The sequence below is a fragment of the Petaurus breviceps genome, unplaced genomic scaffold (assembly GCF_028583685.1).
Source record: "Petaurus breviceps papuanus isolate PSGF00001 unplaced genomic scaffold, PetGlider_PUasm1.0 37, whole genome shotgun sequence".
Lineage (NCBI taxonomy): Eukaryota > Metazoa > Chordata > Mammalia > Diprotodontia > Petauridae > Petaurus > Petaurus breviceps.
In genome coordinates this window covers 9,107,823-9,129,008 of record NW_027186296.1, presented here as the reverse complement: position 1 = coordinate 9,129,008, position 21,186 = coordinate 9,107,823, and the positions used below count along the sequence as shown (strand labels likewise).

General features: G+C 38.1%; 1 protein-coding gene across 4 annotated transcripts; it reads left to right on the top strand.

Annotated features, from left to right (window-relative positions):
* Positions 1–38: 38 nt before the first annotated feature.
* Positions 39–21,175, top strand: RAB2B (RAB2B, member RAS oncogene family). 4 transcript variants are annotated; one of them, XM_069097787.1, is made up of 8 exons: positions 40–195; positions 480–551; positions 3,427–3,494; positions 7,192–7,274; positions 7,510–7,602; positions 17,244–17,355; positions 18,117–18,185; positions 19,447–21,175. In XM_069097787.1, the coding sequence occupies exons 1-8, from the start codon at positions 150–152 to the stop codon at positions 19,552–19,554; spliced, it is 651 nt and encodes a 216-aa protein (XP_068953888.1). In that variant the 5' UTR covers positions 40–149; the 3' UTR covers positions 19,555–21,175. The 4 variants fall into 4 exon arrangements, with proteins under 4 accessions (XP_068953890.1, XP_068953888.1, XP_068953889.1 ...); XM_069097790.1 differs by lacking the exon at positions 40–195 and adding an exon at positions 228–248; XM_069097789.1 differs by lacking the exon at positions 480–551 and having other exon boundaries at positions 39–195.
* Positions 21,176–21,186: the final 11 nt, after the last annotated feature.

Below are 21,186 nucleotides of genomic sequence, written 5' to 3'. Positions count from 1 at the left end.
TACAGCTAGACTGTTTCTTAGGAGAGCAATAGAGACGTGATCTCGGGCTAGAAGGACCGGATGGGGAAGTAGAGATATCGATAGGTCGCGTGGCTAGAGAGGCCGGAGGTGGGTGGCTAGAGAAGTCGGGAGGACCAGCTGTAGGGACCATGACTTACGCTTATCTCTTCAAGTACATCATCATCGGGGACACAGGTACTCCTCTGGCGGGCCCACCCGCTAAACTGAGACTAGGATCTAAAGCCCAAGTAGGCACCAGTGGAAGGCGGGGTTCGTTGGGGAGGCGGAGCAATCCGGAGGGGCGCTGTCGGGGGGCGGGGCCAGGATGGGGGCGGGGCTGGACTGAAGAAGCTCTTGTCGCTTTGCGGCTCCGGGGGTCCCAGCCACATCTCATGCCTTCCACCAGTATCTTCCCTGTACTGTCTGTCCCACATCCCCTCTGGGGAGGATGGACCTGAGTACCCCGCGTCCTCTTTCAGGTGTGGGCAAGTCATGTCTCCTTCTGCAATTTACAGACAAGCGGTTCCAGCCTGTCCACGACCTCACAATAGGTAAGGACTTTCTGCCAGCATAGGAAAAGTGAATGAAAAGAGTGAAGTTAAAAGCAATCTTCAAAGTGAAAGTCAATTTGCTTCCACTTTTAACTGGTCAAAAGTTGTGTTACTAAGTGGAGATAAACCAGTGAAAAAAGCTTCATCTAATGGAAAGAGAATGAATTTGGAGTAAAAATATTTGATTCCAAACTAGCTTAGGAAAGAAAGTCACTTCATGTCTGTAGAGCTTAGTTTCTCCCTCCATAAAATCAGAGAGTAGTAGCTAAGATCCCTTCCAGCTTTAAATTCTATGATTATGTGAAGGAGTGCTGTCAAGTGATTGTAACGTTTGAGACTCAGTTAAAAATAACAAAGACAAAGAGGCCAAAGACTAATTGCTATCTAGGTGACCCTGGACCACTTGCTTCTATGTAAGCCTCAATATCCTCATCTGTAAAATAAAAGGAGTAGGGGCAGCCAGGTAGAACAGCGAGTAAGAGCACCGGCTCCAGTGTTGGGATGACCTGGAGATCGAATCCCCAGGATCAGACAGACACTTAGCACCCACCCAGAAACACCTGGCCGTGTAACCTTGAGCAAGTTACTTAACCCCGATTGCTTAAAAATAAAATAAAATAAAAGGAGTATCCTTCCAGCTTTAATATGTTGTAATGATAAGAGAAAAAATGATTAGTTGGTTTGTGAGAGACATGAAAGAGCTTGATGAATTCCCTAGTGGCAATATTATTCATTATCAAATGCAATGAATTCTTTTCTAAATGCCTTTTCATAGAGAGTTAAGAGCAAAATTGTTACTGGTACTGGAAGAGAAGGAACAAAGAGATTGAGTTTATATGGCTAGTGGTAAGAAAATTATAGCAAGGTAACAGCTTCATTACAGTATTAAAAGAGAGACAAAACTTTTAGCTTCCATCATATGGAGAAAAGCCTATGCATAAGTACATATAAGCAAATAAGTAAAAGTTTCCAGGAATGTAACTAGCAATTCTAAGAGGCATTTTCTCTTAGAAAACCTCCTTGATCAAAAAGTTACCAAACAGATGGGATTCATAAAAGAGATTTGGTAACACCAGAGAGAATAGCATTTTGACCAAATTTTGGCATGGAATTTACATTCCTCCTGGATCTACTTTTTGCAGTGACACAAAGAAGACAAGAAGCTGTGCACAGGAGCCAAAGTGTCTTTAAGACCATGTTTATTAAAAAGTGCAAGTGAGGACAGAAGTCTTTTATCCTTATGCATACCGAGATTGTTCAGTAACTATCCAAGAAATAAAGAAAAAAAATTTTTTTTGAGAAAAGTTTCTCTATTCTTGATTAAGGAATTTGGAGATTAGTTTGCTTTCAACCAGAATGAATTGTTCTATTTGACTGCAACTAGGCTTTCTTGAGACTTCTTACCTTAATTATGAACACCATCAAAGGTACTGTTGGCCAAGTCAGCATTTTACTGTTAGGTAAGGTAAAGCTACTTCTTCCTTAAAAATTTTGCCTCCATACCATGTGAAATGACAAGGTTTGGAGTGAAAAAAGGATAAAATACATTGTTTGTTATCAAATATGTTTAATAGTAGTTCCTTTCATTTTCTGACTTGGACCTGGCAATAACAACTCTAATGAGGGAATGTAGTTCCTAATGCAGAAACTAATTCATCCTAGGCATTTTAGTTCTTAAAAGACTATATTTCTTGGGAAAATACATTATATTACGTCTTTTAAATAGATCGTAGAGTTGTAATAGGTGACGACATGTATAGAATGCTGTTCCTGAAGTCATGAAGACCTGAGTTCAAGTCAGGGCTCAGATAGTTACTGGTTGTATGACCCTGAGCAAATTATTTAACCCCTGCCTCAGTTTCCTCAACTGTAAAATGGGGATAATAATAGTAGGATCATTATGAGGCTCAAATGAGATAATATTTGTAAAGTTCCTGGAATATAATATGCAATTAATAAATGCATCTTTTCCTCCTTATAATAAACAATTATGATTCTATGAAGAAGGTTAGAGAATGAGTATGTCAGGAAAAACCGGTGTTCAAAATTTTAAACCTTCAAACTTATACTTTAAGAAGAAGCTATGGGGGCAGCTAGGTGGCTGAGTTTTCCAAGCAGCTTTACCAAAATTAGAGCACCGGCCCTGGAGTCAGGAGGACCTGAGTTCAAATTCGGCCTCAGACACAACACAAAACTAGCTGTGTTACCTTGGCAAGTCACTTAACCCCAGTTGCCCTGCCTTCCCCCCTCCAAAAAGCAAAAAGAAAAATCTAAAAAAAAAGTAAAGTAAAATAATTAAAAAAGAAGCTATAAAGTTTATTTCAACTAATTTTTACAGTGGTTAACATTTGAAAGGCAGCATGGTATAGTGGATAAAGAGCTAGCCTTGGAGCTTAGAAGGCCTGGTTTCTAGTCCTAACTCTAACACATGCTGGCTATGTGACCATGAGCAAGTCAGTTCCCCAGGAAACCCTCTTAAAGTTTACCTGTCTATGATACAGGTAAATTGTCAGGCTGCTTAAGTGGGGAGAGTTTCTGTGTCAATAGTTCCCTGATAAAATCACAACTACCCCCCAAAAAAAAACCAAAATTAGTTAAATGGCAAAAAATTTAACCAAGGTTAAGAAATTAGCCAATTTCCACATTGATTTTCTACTTTAGCCTTGAGGTGATTATTAGCAGAAGCATAGTTATAAAAACCCAGATGAGAAAAAAGAATGAAACTAGAGACTGAGATGCAATGGAGCAAGTATTTATACAGCCACCAGAACAGAGGAAATGGAAACTGAAATATACTGGGGCCATAGCCTTGACTTTTTATTGAATATGGCTGTCATTGATGACAATCATTATGTTTTCTGTTCTTCATTGACAGGTGTGGAGTTTGGGGCCCGTATGGTCAACATTGATGGCAAACAAATCAAACTGCAAATCTGGGATACGGTGAGAGAGAGCAGAATAATTCATCCCTTTCCAGTAGCTAAGCATATATGAAAAGGGGGAAAGGCTCTGAGGGTAGAGTGTTTTGAGTTGAGAACAGAAGAAGAATGCAGTTAAAGAGATGGAAAAGAAAAGTTTCAGGTCCCATAGATTTCAGCTCCAAATCCAGGATGGAATTCCTTTTCACTATCTTTTTATATTTCATTCAGTTGCAGCATTTAAAAAGGCAAATACTAGTGGTGTTACCTTATGTCCATATGTATATTTACATTGTTTTATTTCCATATCTATTTTTCCCAGAGCATTTTTACTTACTTGATATCATTTGATTCAATTCCTCTCTCTGCCCTAAAGAAGTCTATTCAACATCTTCACGACCTCTTAGTTTGTGTGTAGGGGAGCTGTTCCTAATTTCTATTCAGAATCTCTCCCCTTTCTGGTTACTTTTGACTTTTTGTATTCTATCACTTAGAAGACTTAAGAGCTGAAGCATCTATGTATTAAGAGGCTCAGTTCTGTGTATAATGATCTAGGTGGTTTTTCTTGAGTACTGTCCTCTTGCTAATTGCATTGAACATTGGATACTTTTTGTACATAGCCCCTCATTGTGTGAACCGTTAAAGTTCCAATTTTGGTGCCTCTAGTTGATCCATCTGCTGTTTAATTAGGATTATATTAATATATGCATATGTAGGGCTGAGTTTTCCAAGCAGCTTTACCAAAATTATTGTCTGATCCATACTTTTCTTCTCTCCTGGTCAGGGCCATCATTATCACAAGTGGTACACATACACAATTCAGATAATAACATTGGTAGCCAAATACTTCCCATAGCTTCATTAAGCCCGCACCCCTCTTAACCCATGCCCTTATTTTTATTTCTAACATCCAGCTTGACAGAAACCACACCATATCTATCACCATGCATTTAAGTATGTGTCTTGTCATTATTTGCCACTGTCTACATAACTGACATTTACATAGTGCTTTACCCTATGAGGTAAGTAATTCAGGTATTAGCTCATTTAATTAAAGAAATGGAGTCAGAGAGGAGAAGTGATTTGTCCATGGTCCCATAACTAATATCACTAGCAACATTCAAATCCAGCTCTGCTTCATTCCAAGTCCGACACTCTCACCACTACCCTATGCTGCCTTGCATTTCCTTATATCACCTGGGCTTATGGATTCTTTCTCATCATGGACCCTGAAGCTTCAAAGGCCAGCCTTGCTTTTTGACCCTCTTACCCTTGTGTTTCCCAAACTGTGGTTCTTAACTCAGAGAGAGATCCTAGAAATTCTGAGAAAATCATACAGAGAAAAGCTGCAGGCTTTACAAATGGGCAGAACCAGCTGAGAAATCCATGCCTCCCCAATATGGATCAGGCTTAATGTGAGAGTTCTATAGAGCCCTTAAGCAGTTTGTTTTTGATGGTATAAATAAGTTGATTTGTAACTTCTTTGTGGAGATATAATCTAAGTTAAAAAGTAAGAAACTGAGAACTACCACTCTTTAACTGATACCGAGGCAACATGTTCTTACTGATCCTGCTTATCTGTGTCATTCAAGTTATTCTCTTCCCTTATAGCGATACTGGCCTTTCAAACTAGACTAAAAGCGACAAATAGGTACAATGTCCATAAATTGACACTATATAACTTAATTTTTTTTAACTGATAAAATACTATCTTCAATATTTTCTTTTTACTGTCATCTTGGTAACTAGAGAGAGAGAGTGAGTATGTGTGTGTGTGTGTTATATTTTTTTTCAAGCAATTTTAAAAATAATCCAAAACCCATTTATACTTGACTTTGGTGAGTATTTTGATACTTAAACTTGAAGTGGAGTGTAGGTGACATTCTAGGGATGAGAATTCATAATCAGTATTCCATGCTGGACTTTTCAAAACAATGTTTTTGTTTGTTTGTTTTGTTTTTTTAGATTTTTCTTTTTGCTTTGGGGCAATTGGGGTCAAGTGACTTGCCCAAGGTCACACAGCTAGATTTGTGTTAAGTGTCTGAGCCCGGATTTGAACTCAGGTCTTCCTGACTCCAGGGCCAGTTGCTCTATTCACTACGCCACCTAGCCGCCCCCAAAACAATGTTTTAAAGGAGGTAGTGCAAATATAATCTTTATCTTACAAAAATGGAAATTGATTGGCATTTCTGCCCAGTCCTGGTGAACTTGGACTGGAAAAATTAATCGAGCATTTTATTTTTAAAGGGATTTTTCTTATTGAGCCAGCCTAAAGACACAAGGAGATGTTTTCAGCAGTTGACTTTAAATACTCTTGTGTGATTCAGCCTTTATGTGGGTTTCTGCCAAACTTCTCCTTCTTGCTCTGACTGGGCTGCAATATACTTGTAGAGAAAGTAAGTAGAGGAGGTTAGAAAGTCAACAAGAGGTTAAGCAAAACAGAGCTAAAATAATGCTATGTTGACTTTCTAACAAAGAATGTGAAATAAAAAATGGGTTCTTAGATAATATTTTGTAAAGCTAAGATGGCATAGGTATTAGCTATAAAGAACTTGGAATTATTTTTCTCATTAGAGTCTGATGTTCTAACAGTTATGTAATTCACAGAAACATTTGTATAATTCTTAGAGAAAATCTAATCTAGGGAAAAGAAAATGGGACAACCAATCAGGAAACCTAAACTATTCCGCAGGCCCAACAATAAGTTACTATGTAACCTTAAGCAAATCATTTTGTTTCCAATGCTTGTATCTTAGTTTCTTCATCTTCAAATCATGAATAATATTCCTTCTCTAAAATTTCCAAGGAAGCTATGTGAGAATAAGATCAGAGCTATGAAAAGCTTTTAGCTGGCCTTTCTTGTAGAATAGATTCAGTACTTCAATTAAAAAATCATTTTCTTCCTATAAAAAACAATTGCACAAATAATCATGAAATAAAATGCTCCTAGTATGTTTTTTTGTCTATATTATATGGACCAGGGTGTTGATGATACATAAAATTAACCTGTGATATAATTGAATATGCAAGTGCAATTCTAGCTTTTAAACTCTGATGAGGGGTTATTTACTGCCTGAACTTTCTCCCCATTTCTTCATGCCATTCACCATGTTAAGATGATGATAGGGCAGAGCCCCTAAAAAGTAAGCCATGTTTTTTCCAGTTAATTCAGTTTTTGCAATCAACACAATAGGTACCAACTTATAACATATGATAAGGATTTCACCATGACGGATTTCCATCATCAACATCCCAAACATTATTTTACTTTGTACATCTGAAGAAACGGAGCAGAATGTCCAAAGTTGTGTATGAAATATCTTCTGCCTAGTTAGTGATATATCTGGGGCCAAAACTTAAAAATGCCTAGCTGAGCTGAGCCCTGCTGGTTCCCCCCTTCTTTGTAGATTGGCTTCTTCCAATCCTTTTAGCCTACAAAACAAACTTTTCTAGGGGCAGCTAGGTGGCATAGTGGATAGAGCACTGGCCCTGGAGTCAGAAGGACCTGAATTTAAATCTGCTCTCAGAAATTTGACACATTTACTAGCTGTGTGACCTGGGCAAGTCACTTAACCCCAATTGCCTCACAAAAAGAGAGAGAGACAAGAAACTTCTGTTTAAGAATTGTGGGGGGTGACTGGGGTGAAGAGTATATTTCTGCCTGTTCTCCAGGAATAACCTGGTTTTGTTTGGGGTTTCTTATTGCCATGTTGGTGGGAAAGGCTGGGCAAGAATCGTTCCGTTCTATCACCCGTTCCTACTACAGGGGAGCAGCTGGAGCCCTTCTGGTGTACGACATTACAAGGTGAGTGATGTCTTTGAGATGTAGATGTGAGAAAGACCTTTTTTTCCATATCCTACAAATCTCCAACTTTATCACCCACTAAATCTATTGAGAAAGCCATGCAGAAAGAGCTTCTACATTCTTTCTCCCTCTTTCCTACGTGGAAGCTATCTTCCCTTATTTGGGGCCAATCTGTTTAATCTGTTCTGATCTCTTGAGCTAGCTCTTACCCTCTCTATCTGCTTCCATCCTGCAGACGTGAGACTTTCAACCACCTGACTTCATGGCTAGAAGATGCTCGGCAGCACTCCAGCTCCAACATGGTTATCATGTTAATTGGAAATAAGAGGTACATTTTTCTTATGTTGAGTATTAAGGAAACAGACTCTCTTGCTCTCTACAAATTTAATTCCAGTGCATTCCCTAGGCCTGTTATATATTCCCTTCAAGACTTTGTATAGTTATGAGGGCACTAATATAAATGCCTCTACTGTGCAGTGCTTATCCACAGCCTAGAGTGCAAGGCTTAGAGGTAGGAAGACATAGGTCCAGATCTTGCCTCTGACATGTACTACCTGTGTGTCCTTGGGAAAGTCACTTAGTATCTTTGAACCTCAATTTCCTCATCAATAAAATGAGATTAAATTGGATGGCCTATAAAGTTCCTTTCAACTCTAAATCTATGATATTCTTTGATAAGAAATTGGGGGTACAAAGGCAGAACAATACTTTAAGCTATCCTAAGGCACCTAGATGGCTCAATGGATAGAGCACTGGGCCTGGAGTCAGGATGACCTGAGTTCAAATGTGGCCTCAGACACTTAATAGTTGTGTAGCTGACATAGGCAAGTCACTTAACCTCTGCCTTAAACCAATAAAAGAGGAAATAGAAAACCACTCCAGTATCTTTGCCAGTAAAACCCCATGGACAGTATGGCCCATGGGGTCATGAAGAGTCAGATACAACTGAACTACAAGGAAGCTCACAATTTAGTTGGAGGGGGGGAAAATAGTATGTGTACATAGGAGTAAAATACAAGGTGTAATATGATCAGTACATAAGAGAATACAGACAAAATCTGGAGAGAGATTTGAGAAGACAGAAGGAAGGAGGTGCTCTAGAAACTAGAGATACAAAGGCAAAAACAAAGTAGTTCCTTCTTTCAGGTGGCTTATGTTCTACTTGAGGATAAATAACATGCACAGATAAGTGATGAAAGTATGATGATACAAAAAACTGTTCTGAAAAATTAAGTTAAGAAGCTTGGGAAAGTGATGAGAAGAGAGGAAATGCGTTCTGAGAAGGGAATCTGCCTCACCTTTCCTGAAATATGTTCCCAAGTGCCCCCTTAGCCTTGCTTCAGCAGTGAAACATCCTAATCACTGCAATCCTTTTATTGGATATAACTATTCAGATAGGGCTATATCCTGTTGAAGGCAAGTCAGCACCTCCTGCCTATATTTTGGTTCTGATTCAATTAGTTCCCACTCTTGTTCTGGACTCTAATGAGCTAAGTATTGGTTATCATTTTATAGGATTAGGGGAAAATGTCCCTGGGGACTTGCCAGAATTGCAGAGGCAGTGTATATCAGCTACATTTCCTAATTCATTCTCTCTCCTCTCCCCTTATACTTCCCCCCTTCTTCCGTCCCCTCCCCCCAGCCCCAGGCTTTCCCTTATAATTGAAAAGGACAAAAAAGCAGGTGGGGGGGGTGGGGGGGAGAGTTCAACCAAACTAACATTTCAAAAAGACTGTCATTATATGCTCTCTTTCACACCCACATTCCCAGATTTTGCAGAAGAACAGGAGGACTGCCAGGGAAGCACCTTCTCAGATCTATTTTTTGGGCAGAACTTGGTCGAGTGTCATCTATATTGTTCTTCTTTCCATTTATATTGTTGTAGTCATTGTGTATATTGTTTTTTACTTCGCTTTCTTTCAGTTTATATAAGCCTTTCCATGCTTTTCTGTATTTATCATTTCATATAAAGCAGGTTATAATAATACTGTTACATCCATTTCCCACAGTTTGACCATTCCCCAATAAATGAGTATCTGCTTTATTTCTGGTTCTTTGCTGCTACAAAAAGTGCTGCCATAGATATTTTGGTCTATAAGGGGATGTTCTATTTGTCATTGATTTCCTTGAGGTTTGTTCCTTAATGGAATTTCTCAGTGAAAGAGTATGGACTTTTTAGTCTTTCTCCTTCTATTATTTCAAATGGCTTTCCAGAATGGTTAGATCAGTAGTACACAGCTTTACCAACAATGCATTTGTGTGCCTCTTTCCAAAACCACTCTAGCACTATTTCCATCTTATGTTGTCTTTGCTAATTTGCTAGGCATGAAATGAAACCTTAGACTTATTTTGATTTCCATTTCTCATTATTAGTGCTTCATATGCTTGTTAGTAGCTTGCAATCCTTCTTTTGAGGAGTATTTTTTCATATCTTTTGAGTACTTATCTATTGAGATTTTATATATATTTCTGTTGCCTATATATTTCAGGTAACATTTATAGGAATCTTGAACACGGGTAAAAAAAGAGCTTAAAATAAAGTCTGGGTTAACATTCCAGAATTGAGTAACTGCGTCCCTATACCACTCCTCATGAGCCACTCCCTTCCTTTCTGGGGTTAAATGCGGAGCCTTCTTCCCTTTAATGATTACTAAGACTCCTTCTGCCTTTTATATCCCATGGTATAACATAATAACAGTATATAACATGGTATAACATAATAACAGTAATCTACATGTTATTATTTCAGTATCTTTGGGTATAATACATCTGCACCTGGTGACTTCAAGCAGTCAGTAAGCATTTATTAAGCACCAACTGTGCACAGGAGCTATTCTAAGCCCTGGGGAGACCAAGAAAGGCAAAAGACAATTCACTAAGTCAGCTATATGTGCTCTCTTATTGGCTTCTTACATATCTTGAGTTTCAGTTCCCTATTAGTTATTGCTATTCTGACTCGCAAGGTGAAGGTGATTCTTCTAGATAGAAAAAAATAAAAGCGAACAAGATGTTTAATAGTTTTACCTTTTATCTACCATATGTTATTATCTGTTATCTTCCCAGACCAAGCTGGAGTCTTTTCCCTATCATGCCATCAACATAGCTTTTTAAAAGCCCTTTTTGTTTTTCTTCAGATTTATCAGATGCCTGAGTGCTTTCTGGGATTTATTTAGTCCTTATCCACTTTAGTTCTTGCTGTTCTTTTGTATTTGTTCTCTGATATCCCTCCTTCTTTCTTCTGTACTATATTTTAAAATGTGAGTTTATAGATTAGTTCCCTCTGCAGGAATTAATCTTCAGTTGTTTGGTGGCTTTTATTTTTTTAGGTAGCTTTCCCTTTTCCTCCTCATTAGTATTATATGCATTATCAAAATTTTCTTCCTTAGAACTTCCAATTCCTTTTGAGCCAATTTTCCTTTTATAATCATAGGCCACATGGTCATATGTTCTGCTCTTAAAACAGAGATATCACCAGCAGATATTTGGATATTAGAAATCTTAAATTCATTTCAGCAAGATTTCTTTTCTTTTCTTTTTTCGAGGCAATCAGGGTTAAATGGCAGTGACTTCCCCAGGGTCACACAACTAGTAAGTGTCAAGTGTCTGAGACAAGATTTGAACTCAGATCCTTCTGACTTCAGGAGCAGTGCTCTATCTACTGTGCCACCTAGCTGCCGCCCCTAGTTCAGCAAGTTTTCAGTAAATACCTGTGACCTGCCAACCCATCGGTTTTATTATTGGCTTCTACAATTCATTGTCCATTCCTCTATTCTATATAGGTAGTTGTTCAAAGGAACAATAGAATTGACATGGAATTGAAACCCAAGATAAGTGATGGCATGTAACAGAATACCAAATGCCAAGTGACTCTGAATTTCACTAGGCCCAGATGAATTACATACAATAATTCTAAAAGAACTAATGAATGTGATAGCAGCTCAGTTGCTGGCAACATTTTTATATAAAAAATCATGAAAAATAGGAGAGAAGACACAAGACTAGAAATTAGAAAAATTTTTTTAAAGAACTTTATCTCTTCCTCTCAGTTAAAAACAACAAGCATTAATTAAGCACCCATTACATACCAGAACCTTTACTGGGTGCTGAGGATACCAAAACAAAAAAGAGTCATCCATGTCTTTAAGGAACTTATATTTCAGTCATTTATTCAATACCTACTACTGAAGAAAATGTTATGTACAGAAAAGTAGGTACAAAATGTGTGCAAAAACAAACAGAAAATTAATTTTAGTGAGGGAGTGGAGGAATCAGGGAAGGTCCTGTGTAGAGGGGACACCAAAGCTATGGGAAAGAGAGTTCCTAGGGGCCAGGGTGAGGAAGGATACCTTTCTAGCCATGGGGGATGGCTCTGTAAAAGTACAAAAGTAGAACAGTTTGGCTAGAGTATATAGTGTGACTGGGGAGAGAGTGATAAATCAGGCTAGAGGCCTAGGTTAGAATGAAAATGTAAATTCCAGACAGAAAAGCTTGTGTTCTATCCTACAGAAAATTAATGGAGCACTCACTGTCAGCCACAATAGTTGTCTCTACTAGAATGTTCCAGGGCAGTGGTAACTGAAGGGTGACCAGGAAGTCCTAATGGATGTATGGTCAACTGGAGGGTGACTCAGATCCCATCTTCTCTAACAAAGCCAACCCTGAGGCTTGTCTCCAACACAACTACACCTACTCTTACCTCCTAACACTTAGCTCTTCCATCCTCAGCCTCCTCTCTGCACCCCCAACACCCTTCTGAGCTGGAAGTTGGCCTCTCAGTACAGTTGCAGTCTAATTACTGCCAGGGCACCCACAGCAGCAGCTGTACAAGTACTACTGGGTATAGCTCTCTTTCCCTACTTTCCCTACCCAGAACATCTACCCAGTCCATACTCCCTTCCCTGATCTCACTGGCTAGAGAGGTGACCCACTTGAAGTCAGGATCTGGTTCAGAATGAGTGATCAATGAGTAAGAGCCCAGCCTTCCTTTTTGTTTTGGGTAGGACAGGATAAAGCCTGCATGGACGGGCTGAGACAGCCTAGAGATCTCATTCCATTATTTCTACTGATATACCCTTTCCTTTTCTAAACTTCCCTAGTGCTTTTGAGGAAACTACCAACCATCAACCAATTTCACAACCTCAATGTCATCCTCATTCTCACTCATTCCACATAACCATTCAATTGTCAAATTTTATCAGTCCTTTCTCCACAATATACCTCTTATCTAGCTCTTTCTTTCTACTCAGAAAGTGACATTTCTCATCACTTCTCCTCTGGACTATTTTAATAGCCTACTCATTGGTCTCCCCTCTGTCAAGTTTCTCCCGTCTCCAATCCATCTTCCACAGAGCTGCCAAAGTAATTTTCCTAAAACATGTGTCAGACCATGTCACTTCCCTACCTAAGAAACTCCAGTGGTTACCTATTGAATCTGGGATCAGCAATTATTTATCTTTATCATCCTTTTCTTAATTTTCATTTTTGTTTAATAATATGTCATAATATAGTAAAATATTTATGTAATTTGTAAATAAGTATACATGGGGGTAAGTACCCCCCGAATTTTTATTGATAAAGATGTGCAGTCTAAAACATTTAGAGACCATTGTTCTAGGGATCTATAATTGGCTTTCATATCTTTAACCCATCACAAAATCTCAAGGGTTGATAGAGATGACAGACACCTAGTACAGTCTATAACTGTACTGTAAAAAGAACTGCCATATACAATGTAACCAAGAAGTAGTCATCAAGCCTTTGTTTAATATCTATAGGTGAGGATAACCCACTACCTCCTGAGGCAACTCATTCACCTTTTAGATAGCTCTAATTGTTAGGAACTTTTTCCTACTTCAACACTAAATCTGCCTCTGCAGTTTCTACCCATTACTTCTAGTTCTGCCCTCTGGGACCATGCAGGATAAGACTGATCTTTCTTGCATGTAACAGCCTTGCTTCTACTTGAATATAATAATCTCATCTCTCTTAAGTCATCTCTTCTCTAGGCTAAACATTCCTAGAACTTTCAGCCAATTCTAAAGTGGCATGTTGTTGTACTTCTTCTCCATCCCAGTCTTCTTCCTATGGAAACTCGCTAACTATAAATGTCCTTCCTAAGTTGTAGTATCAGAACTATATATGGTATTCCAAAGGTGGGCTGAGTAGGGAGGAATATAGCAAGATGATTAGTCCTGATCCCTATGCCTTTCTTAATAAAGGGAACAATCACATTAGGGTGTTTTTTGGTCACTCATCATGTTGTAGACACATTGATCCCCTAACACCTCCATGTCCACCTGCTACCTAACCACCCTAAATATTATAGTTATGAAATTGTGAGGTAAAATTTTTTTAGCCTAAGTGTAACATAGCTAATTCAATCTAATAAAGTGAAATTTGAACCCAGACCTCTGATTCAGTATTCTTTCCCACTGTACCATGTTGTCTCTACAATGCTAGTGAGTCCAGTGGGAACACCATTGTATTTTTCCTTTGAAAAATATAGACATTTGCTTTTTTCCATTCTTATCATTTTTTTCTTCATCTCCATGCTCTTTGAAAGAGCCCTGACAATGACTCATTCTTTTAGTACCCTACAATGTATCTGGACCCCATCGAGGAAAGAATCAAGGAAAGATAAGTGCTTTCTTACAATCTAGCCATTTTCATTCTGTCCTTTCTTGTCCAAAAACCATTTTCCTTGGTGGAGAAAACAGAAGCAAAGTTAGTAGAGCAACTTAACCAACTGTCACTTATAAGTTGTCATTGCCCTATCCACCCCAAGGAACCCTCCTTTCACCTTCTTTCATCCTCTTGTTTTCCCCAATGTAGTTTAAAAACAATAACAAAAACCTTTTTGTTTCTTTAGCTTTCCTCACCAGCCTCACTTTATTCTGAGTTTTATCACTCCTGATGCTATTCTTACGATATTATTCCATGCTTTGTAATCATCCTGTATTGCCTATCCTTGCTTCTATCTTCTCTACATGTGTTTTTAAAGTCTTAAGTTAGTTGTAGTGATTTTTTTGTGCATCTGCATCAATCTCTTTAACAACTTCCCTTTTTCTTCTTCATGATAATTGTTTCTCTTGTGTCTTTAGAACTTTATTCTTAACTTCCCTGGGTTGAATTGTCCCTGTAGAATTTGAGCCCATGGGATCCTACTTAGGTGGATCCCTCTTAGGTGGAAATCTGTTCCACTCAAAATCAGGAGTACATTTCAGACTATTCTTCTCTCATTCGCTATCACAAATTCTAAGATCTTTGCAGTCCACTTCCTCTGAATATTCCCATAATTTCTATTGTAGCAACCAGTTCTTCCCTTTTTGGTAAGAATCAGATCTAGAATTTAATTTCCTATTGTTGTTTCCTTCATATTTTGAATGATGGGATTATTATTAAGGTAAGTCAAGGAATCATTACTTGCTTTTCTTTTCGCAGAGAAAGCACCAGAAAAAGTTTGAATAATCAGAGTATTCCCATCATTATTATATCATGCCTCTGTGCTTGGTTTATGATCTGTTTTCTCTCATCCATTTTCTTTTTCTATGTAAGTTGTTTGTAGTATACTCTGATGACAATATCACTTCTGTTTCTGCTACCACTGATCTTTACCCAGTTGTTTTCTCCCTTAGCTTCTTAGATTTCCTCACACACATACATTCTTAATATAAAACACTATCTCCCTCCCCTCTCTCTTACCTACCCTGTTTCTTTTGAATAGGGTATACACTTCCAGAGCCATATTTCAATCATGTATCTCATCACACTGTCTCAGATGCCTGTTAGGTTAAATATGCGTTTGTGCAATAACATCTCTAGTTCTTCTCATTTGTTATCCATACTTAACAAATTACATAGGCATCTGAGGCCATGGATTTTACTACTGTGTTCTTGGATTTTTGTCTTTTGAACTTTTATGTATCTCAATTGCTAATCTTTCTTACATTGTAAGAACTCACTATTATGTAGAAGAAAAGCTTTTGTACACATTTCTACTTCCTTTGTTCTGTTCTGTTTGAATATGTTATACCTATACCATTCATTAAATCACTTCCCATCAAGTGTCAGTGAATATATTTATGAAGGTATATTTATCTTCTCAAATTAAAAACTTGACTACAGATTTTATGTGGGGAAAGAAGTGAAAAGTAATAAATAGGTTTTGAATTTTGAGTCTTGGTAGCTGAGATGGTGTTATCAACACACATAAGGAAGTTAGGGAGAAGGATGGGTTTGGGGGTTAGATGTGAGTTCAATTTTGAACAGACAGTTAGAAATGTAGGTGTGCCAATCACTCTGTCCAACAATTTGGAATGATGCTAAAGAAGTATCTAAAATATCCATACATACTATTTGACCCAGAGATTTCCTCTATTGGACATATAGCTCCTTGGAGATCAAGGACAGAAAAATGTACAAAATATTTATAGCAGCACTCTTTTGAAGTAATACTAAATAAATTATGATATATGAGTCAATGGAATATTACTAAATCATAAAAATGATGAACAGGAACAATACCTAGAAGCATCGGAAGACTTACTAGAATGGATGCAAAGTGAAATAAGTAGAAACAGGAAAATAATAAATAATGTAAGTGGAGAGAATAACAGTAGCAACAATAATAACAGCAAACAGCTGAATACTGTGAAATGTAATGACCAAGATTAGTCTGAAAGACAGATAAGAAAATGCATCTCCCTCCCTTCTTTGCAGAGGTGGGGCACTTTGAGAACAGAACGTTGTATATATTGTCAGACTCAGTTGATATATTGGCCATTTTTGCTGAACTGCTATTTTTTCCTTTCCTTTTTTTTTTTGTTTTGTTTTGGGGATAACTAAAAGGTATCAGTTTTTTAAAGAAAGAAATGCCTATTTGGAGTTTAGAAGAAAAATCAGAACTGGAGATAATAGATTTGGAACTCATATGTTAAAGGCAATAATTAAAGCAATAAAAGTAGGCAATATTGTTGAGGAAGATAATTAAGAACTAAATACAGAGTGACTACGTGCACACAATTGGGTAAGAAGAAGAGACAAAAGAAGGAACTATTCTGAGATGGGATGAGAGGCAGGATAATTCACCATCATAGAATCTAAGGGAAAGAGTAGCATGAGTAGTGGTCAGAAATCAAGTGCTATAGGATGGTCAGGGAGAACAAGAACTGAACAATGAGCATGGTCATTTGTGACTTACAGAAGAATGAGTAGATGGTATGGAAGTAGAAGCAGCAAAGATTGACCAATATTCCAAAAACATGTCTCTTTTTAAATATGTAGGGAAATCCAACCATGTTTGTAGGAATAAATGAAGAAGCTATTAGGGTCAAAAGACTGACGATGATACACAATGGGGACAGTTTGATGGAGCAAGAGATGATGGGGTAGGATAAGATCAAAAGTTCTGTGCAAATAAACTTCATGAAAGAGGGAAGAAGAGGTAATGATGGGATATGATGTACCCATTCTGTTTTCTAACAGCTTGGATTTCCTCTTATTCAATTTCCTTCCTTCACTTTCACCAGAACTCCATTAAATTGTGAATTCCTTGAGAGCAGGCACTGTTTTTGCCTTTGTTTATGTGTCCCTAGGACTTAGCATAGTTCTTGGCACAGAGCAGCTGCTTAATAAATGTTTGTCAACTTGACTGCATCTCATTTTCTGTAATATGCAAGAGTACGTGGAGTCAAAATAAGTACATTGTCCTAATTTTTTACTAGACCTGTATTTATTCAACAGTGGAATCAAGAAACAGCTTGGCTATGCCAAAGGGATATTTTCCAGGTAATAAACAGAACTAACCTTATGCAGGCAAAAAACTATGCTGCTACACATGCAGAATCTGCTACGTGCAGAATATTGCACTGGTGTCTTACAATTGAGATTATATTGCCACTTTGTTTCTGGAAGAGTTCTCTCTCTAATATGAATCTTTCTTTCCTTTCCTTTCCATCATCTTTTTTTCAGTGATCTAGAGTCTAGACGGGATGTGAAAAGGGAAGAAGGAGAGGCCTTTGCTCGGGAGCATGGGCTTATCTTCATGGAGACCTCAGCCAAAACCGCCTCTAATGTTGAAGAGGTACTTCTCCAAAGGAAGTGGAAAAAAATGATGTAGAACCTAGCAGGGCATCATCCTTCCCTTTCCTTCAGAACTCCCTTCCCCAATAGCACAGAGTCTTCGTGGTAAGGAAAGGAGTGGTCTTAATGGATTAGGGAAATAAGTGCTCTCTTTTTATGGAATTATTCCATTTTAAAAACTAATTCCTAAGAGATTTTTTTTCTTCCTCAAATAATATTAATAGAATGTGGTATAAGCAGCACTGTTGGGTAGCTGCATAACTGATTAGAGGACACAGTCATCTAACATTTGTCCCAGTGGTTTGTAGGATAAGGAAGATGCTCATTCATTTTGTATATAATATGTATCTCCCTTCCTTCTTTGCAGAGATGGGGGCCATGCTGGTGGAACATTTCATGTTCTGTCAGACTTGGTTATTATGTTGGATAGTTTTGTTTAACTGGCCACCTTTTTATTTTTTATAAGGGCTGGCTCTCTGGGGATGGAAGATTAAGGAGTATATTTGGAAATGAAGGTGATATAAAAGTAAAAGATATCAATTTTTTTTTAAGTTTGAATATGACACCATGTTAGGAAAATCTTGGCCCAATACTAAGGTTGGTACTGAAAATCTTGAGAAACACTCTCTAAGAATTTTAAGAAGGATTATGCAGTGGTTCTCTGCCTTTAGATATACAACAGAAATAGCTATTGCATTCTTTTTCTTCTTTCTCTGTATTCAGCTCTCCTTGTCTCTATGTGAATTGATTTGTTTCCTTTAGGCCTTCATTAACACAGCCAAAGAAATATATAGGAAGATCCAGCAGGGCTTATTTGATGTCAGCAATGAGGTGAGAGGGAGTGATGCATGACCTAGCACTGGTTTGTTTTATCCTGAATAAGATGAGGATTTTCCTAGAATGTAGGTTTCTCCCATCTGTTGCCTTTCTATTTAAACTAAGGCAGTTTAAATCTGACTTTTCATATGAGGACTCAAGAGATCCATTATTTCTTTCTGGTTTCTTTTGATGATGCAGAATGAGTGAAGAAATAAGTGGTTAGTAATCTGGGTTGCCAGACTTATTTTCATTCACTGCTTCAAATTTTTTTTATAATCCTTGGGTATGGAGAAGTTATAAACACTATCAATTAAAGGATCCATCCTCTTCTATACAACCTGGGGTGAAAACAGAAGGGAGAAACTTATTTCCCATATCTATTCTCCCCTTTCCCTCTTTCCTTCCCACCGCATGTATGCATATTATTGTGGCTTGAAAATTTAAACATAATAAAGGCATATATTTATGTACAAACATGTTGTATCAGCAATGCCATATTCACAATGCCTATAAAGATTATAAATATGCTGATATAATTATCCATCACAAAATACGTCAGGTTTGCCATTTGGGGAAATAAACTGGAAAGTTTATTAAGATACCAAAAGACTGAGTCCCAAAACCAGAAAGTGAAAGCCATCAGAGTAGTTATGACATTGGCCCAGGTAGATAAAGTAGAAAGCACCCACATTTTCAAGCCTTTAAAACAGAACAGGCTACCTCAGGCAAAGGTCCTCCTCTCCCCACTCACAGCAACCACCCAGTGTCCTGGAAGAGCGCTCCCAGCAGCTCCAGCCCCTGGCAGTGCTCAGCCGGAGTTCTAACTCAAAAAAAAAAAAAAAAAAGGCAACTGCCACCAACTGCCAACTGCAGGACCGTTAGCTCGGCTTTTCACTTTCTCTTGCTCTGCTATGTCAGCACGTCCATGGGGCATGGGAGATCTTTAAATCCCATAACCCTTACACATGTACATATATACGTGTGCATATATGTACAAATATGTACAAATACATATTACAAAAACAAAAATCCCACTAATCTTGTATAATCATATGTACCTTTCTACTACTGTTAGCCATTATGTAACTACTAATAGACTTTGCAGCTGTATAGTATGCATCTAAAAGAAATGTTCAACTTCCGAGGCCATTCCTGCCTTTTAGAGAGTATGATCAGTTTTTTGGGTTTTTTTTTATTTCTCTCTCTCTCTTTCTTCCTGTCTCTGTTCCATTTTAGCACTAAGGTTGAGGATATATCTTATTTTTTCTTACAGGCAAATGGCATCAAGATTGGGCCTCAGCAGCCAGCCTCAGCATCATCAGGACCCAGCTCATATCAAAGGAATTATGAAGGCACAAGTGACAGCTCTAGCTGTTGCTGAATTTCTGACCAGAGTATCTAATCCTTCTTGGAACAGACCCCCTCATGCACCAGACTTGAGGGAAGAGGTCCTGGCTACTTTGGCCAGGGGAAACCTCATCCCCAGGTGTGATATCCTGCCCTTCCACCCGACTATGGAAGAATTTGTGCCCTTAACTGACCAGTTCCTCTTTAGGGACGTGAACATTTCCTATAGATTAGGGCTCCTCTCTCTTCCTTTTCCCCTCCCAACTCCTATCCTTATATTTTAATTTCTAAATTGTTAGGGGCAAGGCTGAGACTCACTGGAGTTCAAAGATAAGCAAATACTGATTTTTTTTTTTTTAGCACAACCCTGCTGCCCATTATGAAGTGTTAACAAGTGTCAGAGATCTTCTGAGTGAGCATGTCAAAGAGTAATGATCTGGTGTAGATTTGCCAATTTGGGAATTCCAACAGCCTTTTTATTTCCTCCCTTTGGGGTCCATTTGCTACTTTTTCAGAGACCTTGTAAGGAACACATGGTTCCCTTTGCTAGAGCATTTAGAGATAATGAACAATTTTCTATGTCTGTAAGCAACTCCTTTCCATTGCTAATATTTATCTCTTCGGGTCCAATTTTAAAGAAGTAAATGAACTTCTTGAGGCAGTCCAGGACCAATGGTCTCTTTCTGTTAGTAGGACCTAGAGAAAACAATCTTTATTCTTGTTCTTTTAAAGACTATATCTAGTCAAGACCCTCAAACAACTGAATCTTTACTATCTGACCAACCTCATTTCACTACAGATTCTCTGATCAAGCAAATCTCTTGCTCTCCTCAGCTTGTTACACATGACTTTTATTCCTACCTCCTTGCCTTTTCACATGCTACTCCATGTTCTTCAACTTATTGAGTTTAAGAATAACTTCTAGCATATGTCCTAAAGTCAACCCCATCAAATTCTAATTGGTCTACTACTCAGTGCCCTGTCAGCCTTCATAAACTCAGTATTATGTTATGCAGACAAGTTAATTTGCACTTTTGTTTCTTTGTAAATATATCATTAGTTGTTTATGTGGAGGACCTATCTTCCCCACAGAGAGTGTAAACCCCTTGAGGGCAGGGACCATGTCTTCTTTTGCTTTTGTGCTTCTCCTTCCTTTCCAGTTCCCTCACAGTGCTTAGTGTTGCACATAATATGTACTATATAAATCTGACTGACTTAAAAGACATGGAACAGCCTTATTGTATGCCTTTTCTGGAAGCACCTTTTAGGAACTATATCCCAGTCTCTTCCAACAGCTAATCCTGGGTTCCATATTTCCATTTTTTCCTTTCCTCAGATCCATGTTCATTTGTCTTCCCTCTGCCATTTCCAGGATCTTTACTTCCATTCCATGCAAGCCTATATGGGAAGGCTGACAGCCGCTTGGCAAGCAAATCAGCATGCACTTTTCTAGTCAGTCCTATATTTCAAAAGCATATAATGCTAAAAAAATTTGCTCTACTCACATTTCCCATCATATGTTCCCAATCCAGCCCCCTGTATCTTTCTGCTTAGGTCACTCACTGAGTGCCTCATAGATTTTATTTCTTTCACTTTTTTATTATTATTATTTTACTGTTGAACTGTTTCATTATTAAATATATGCATGCGTCCAACCTGCTCACCT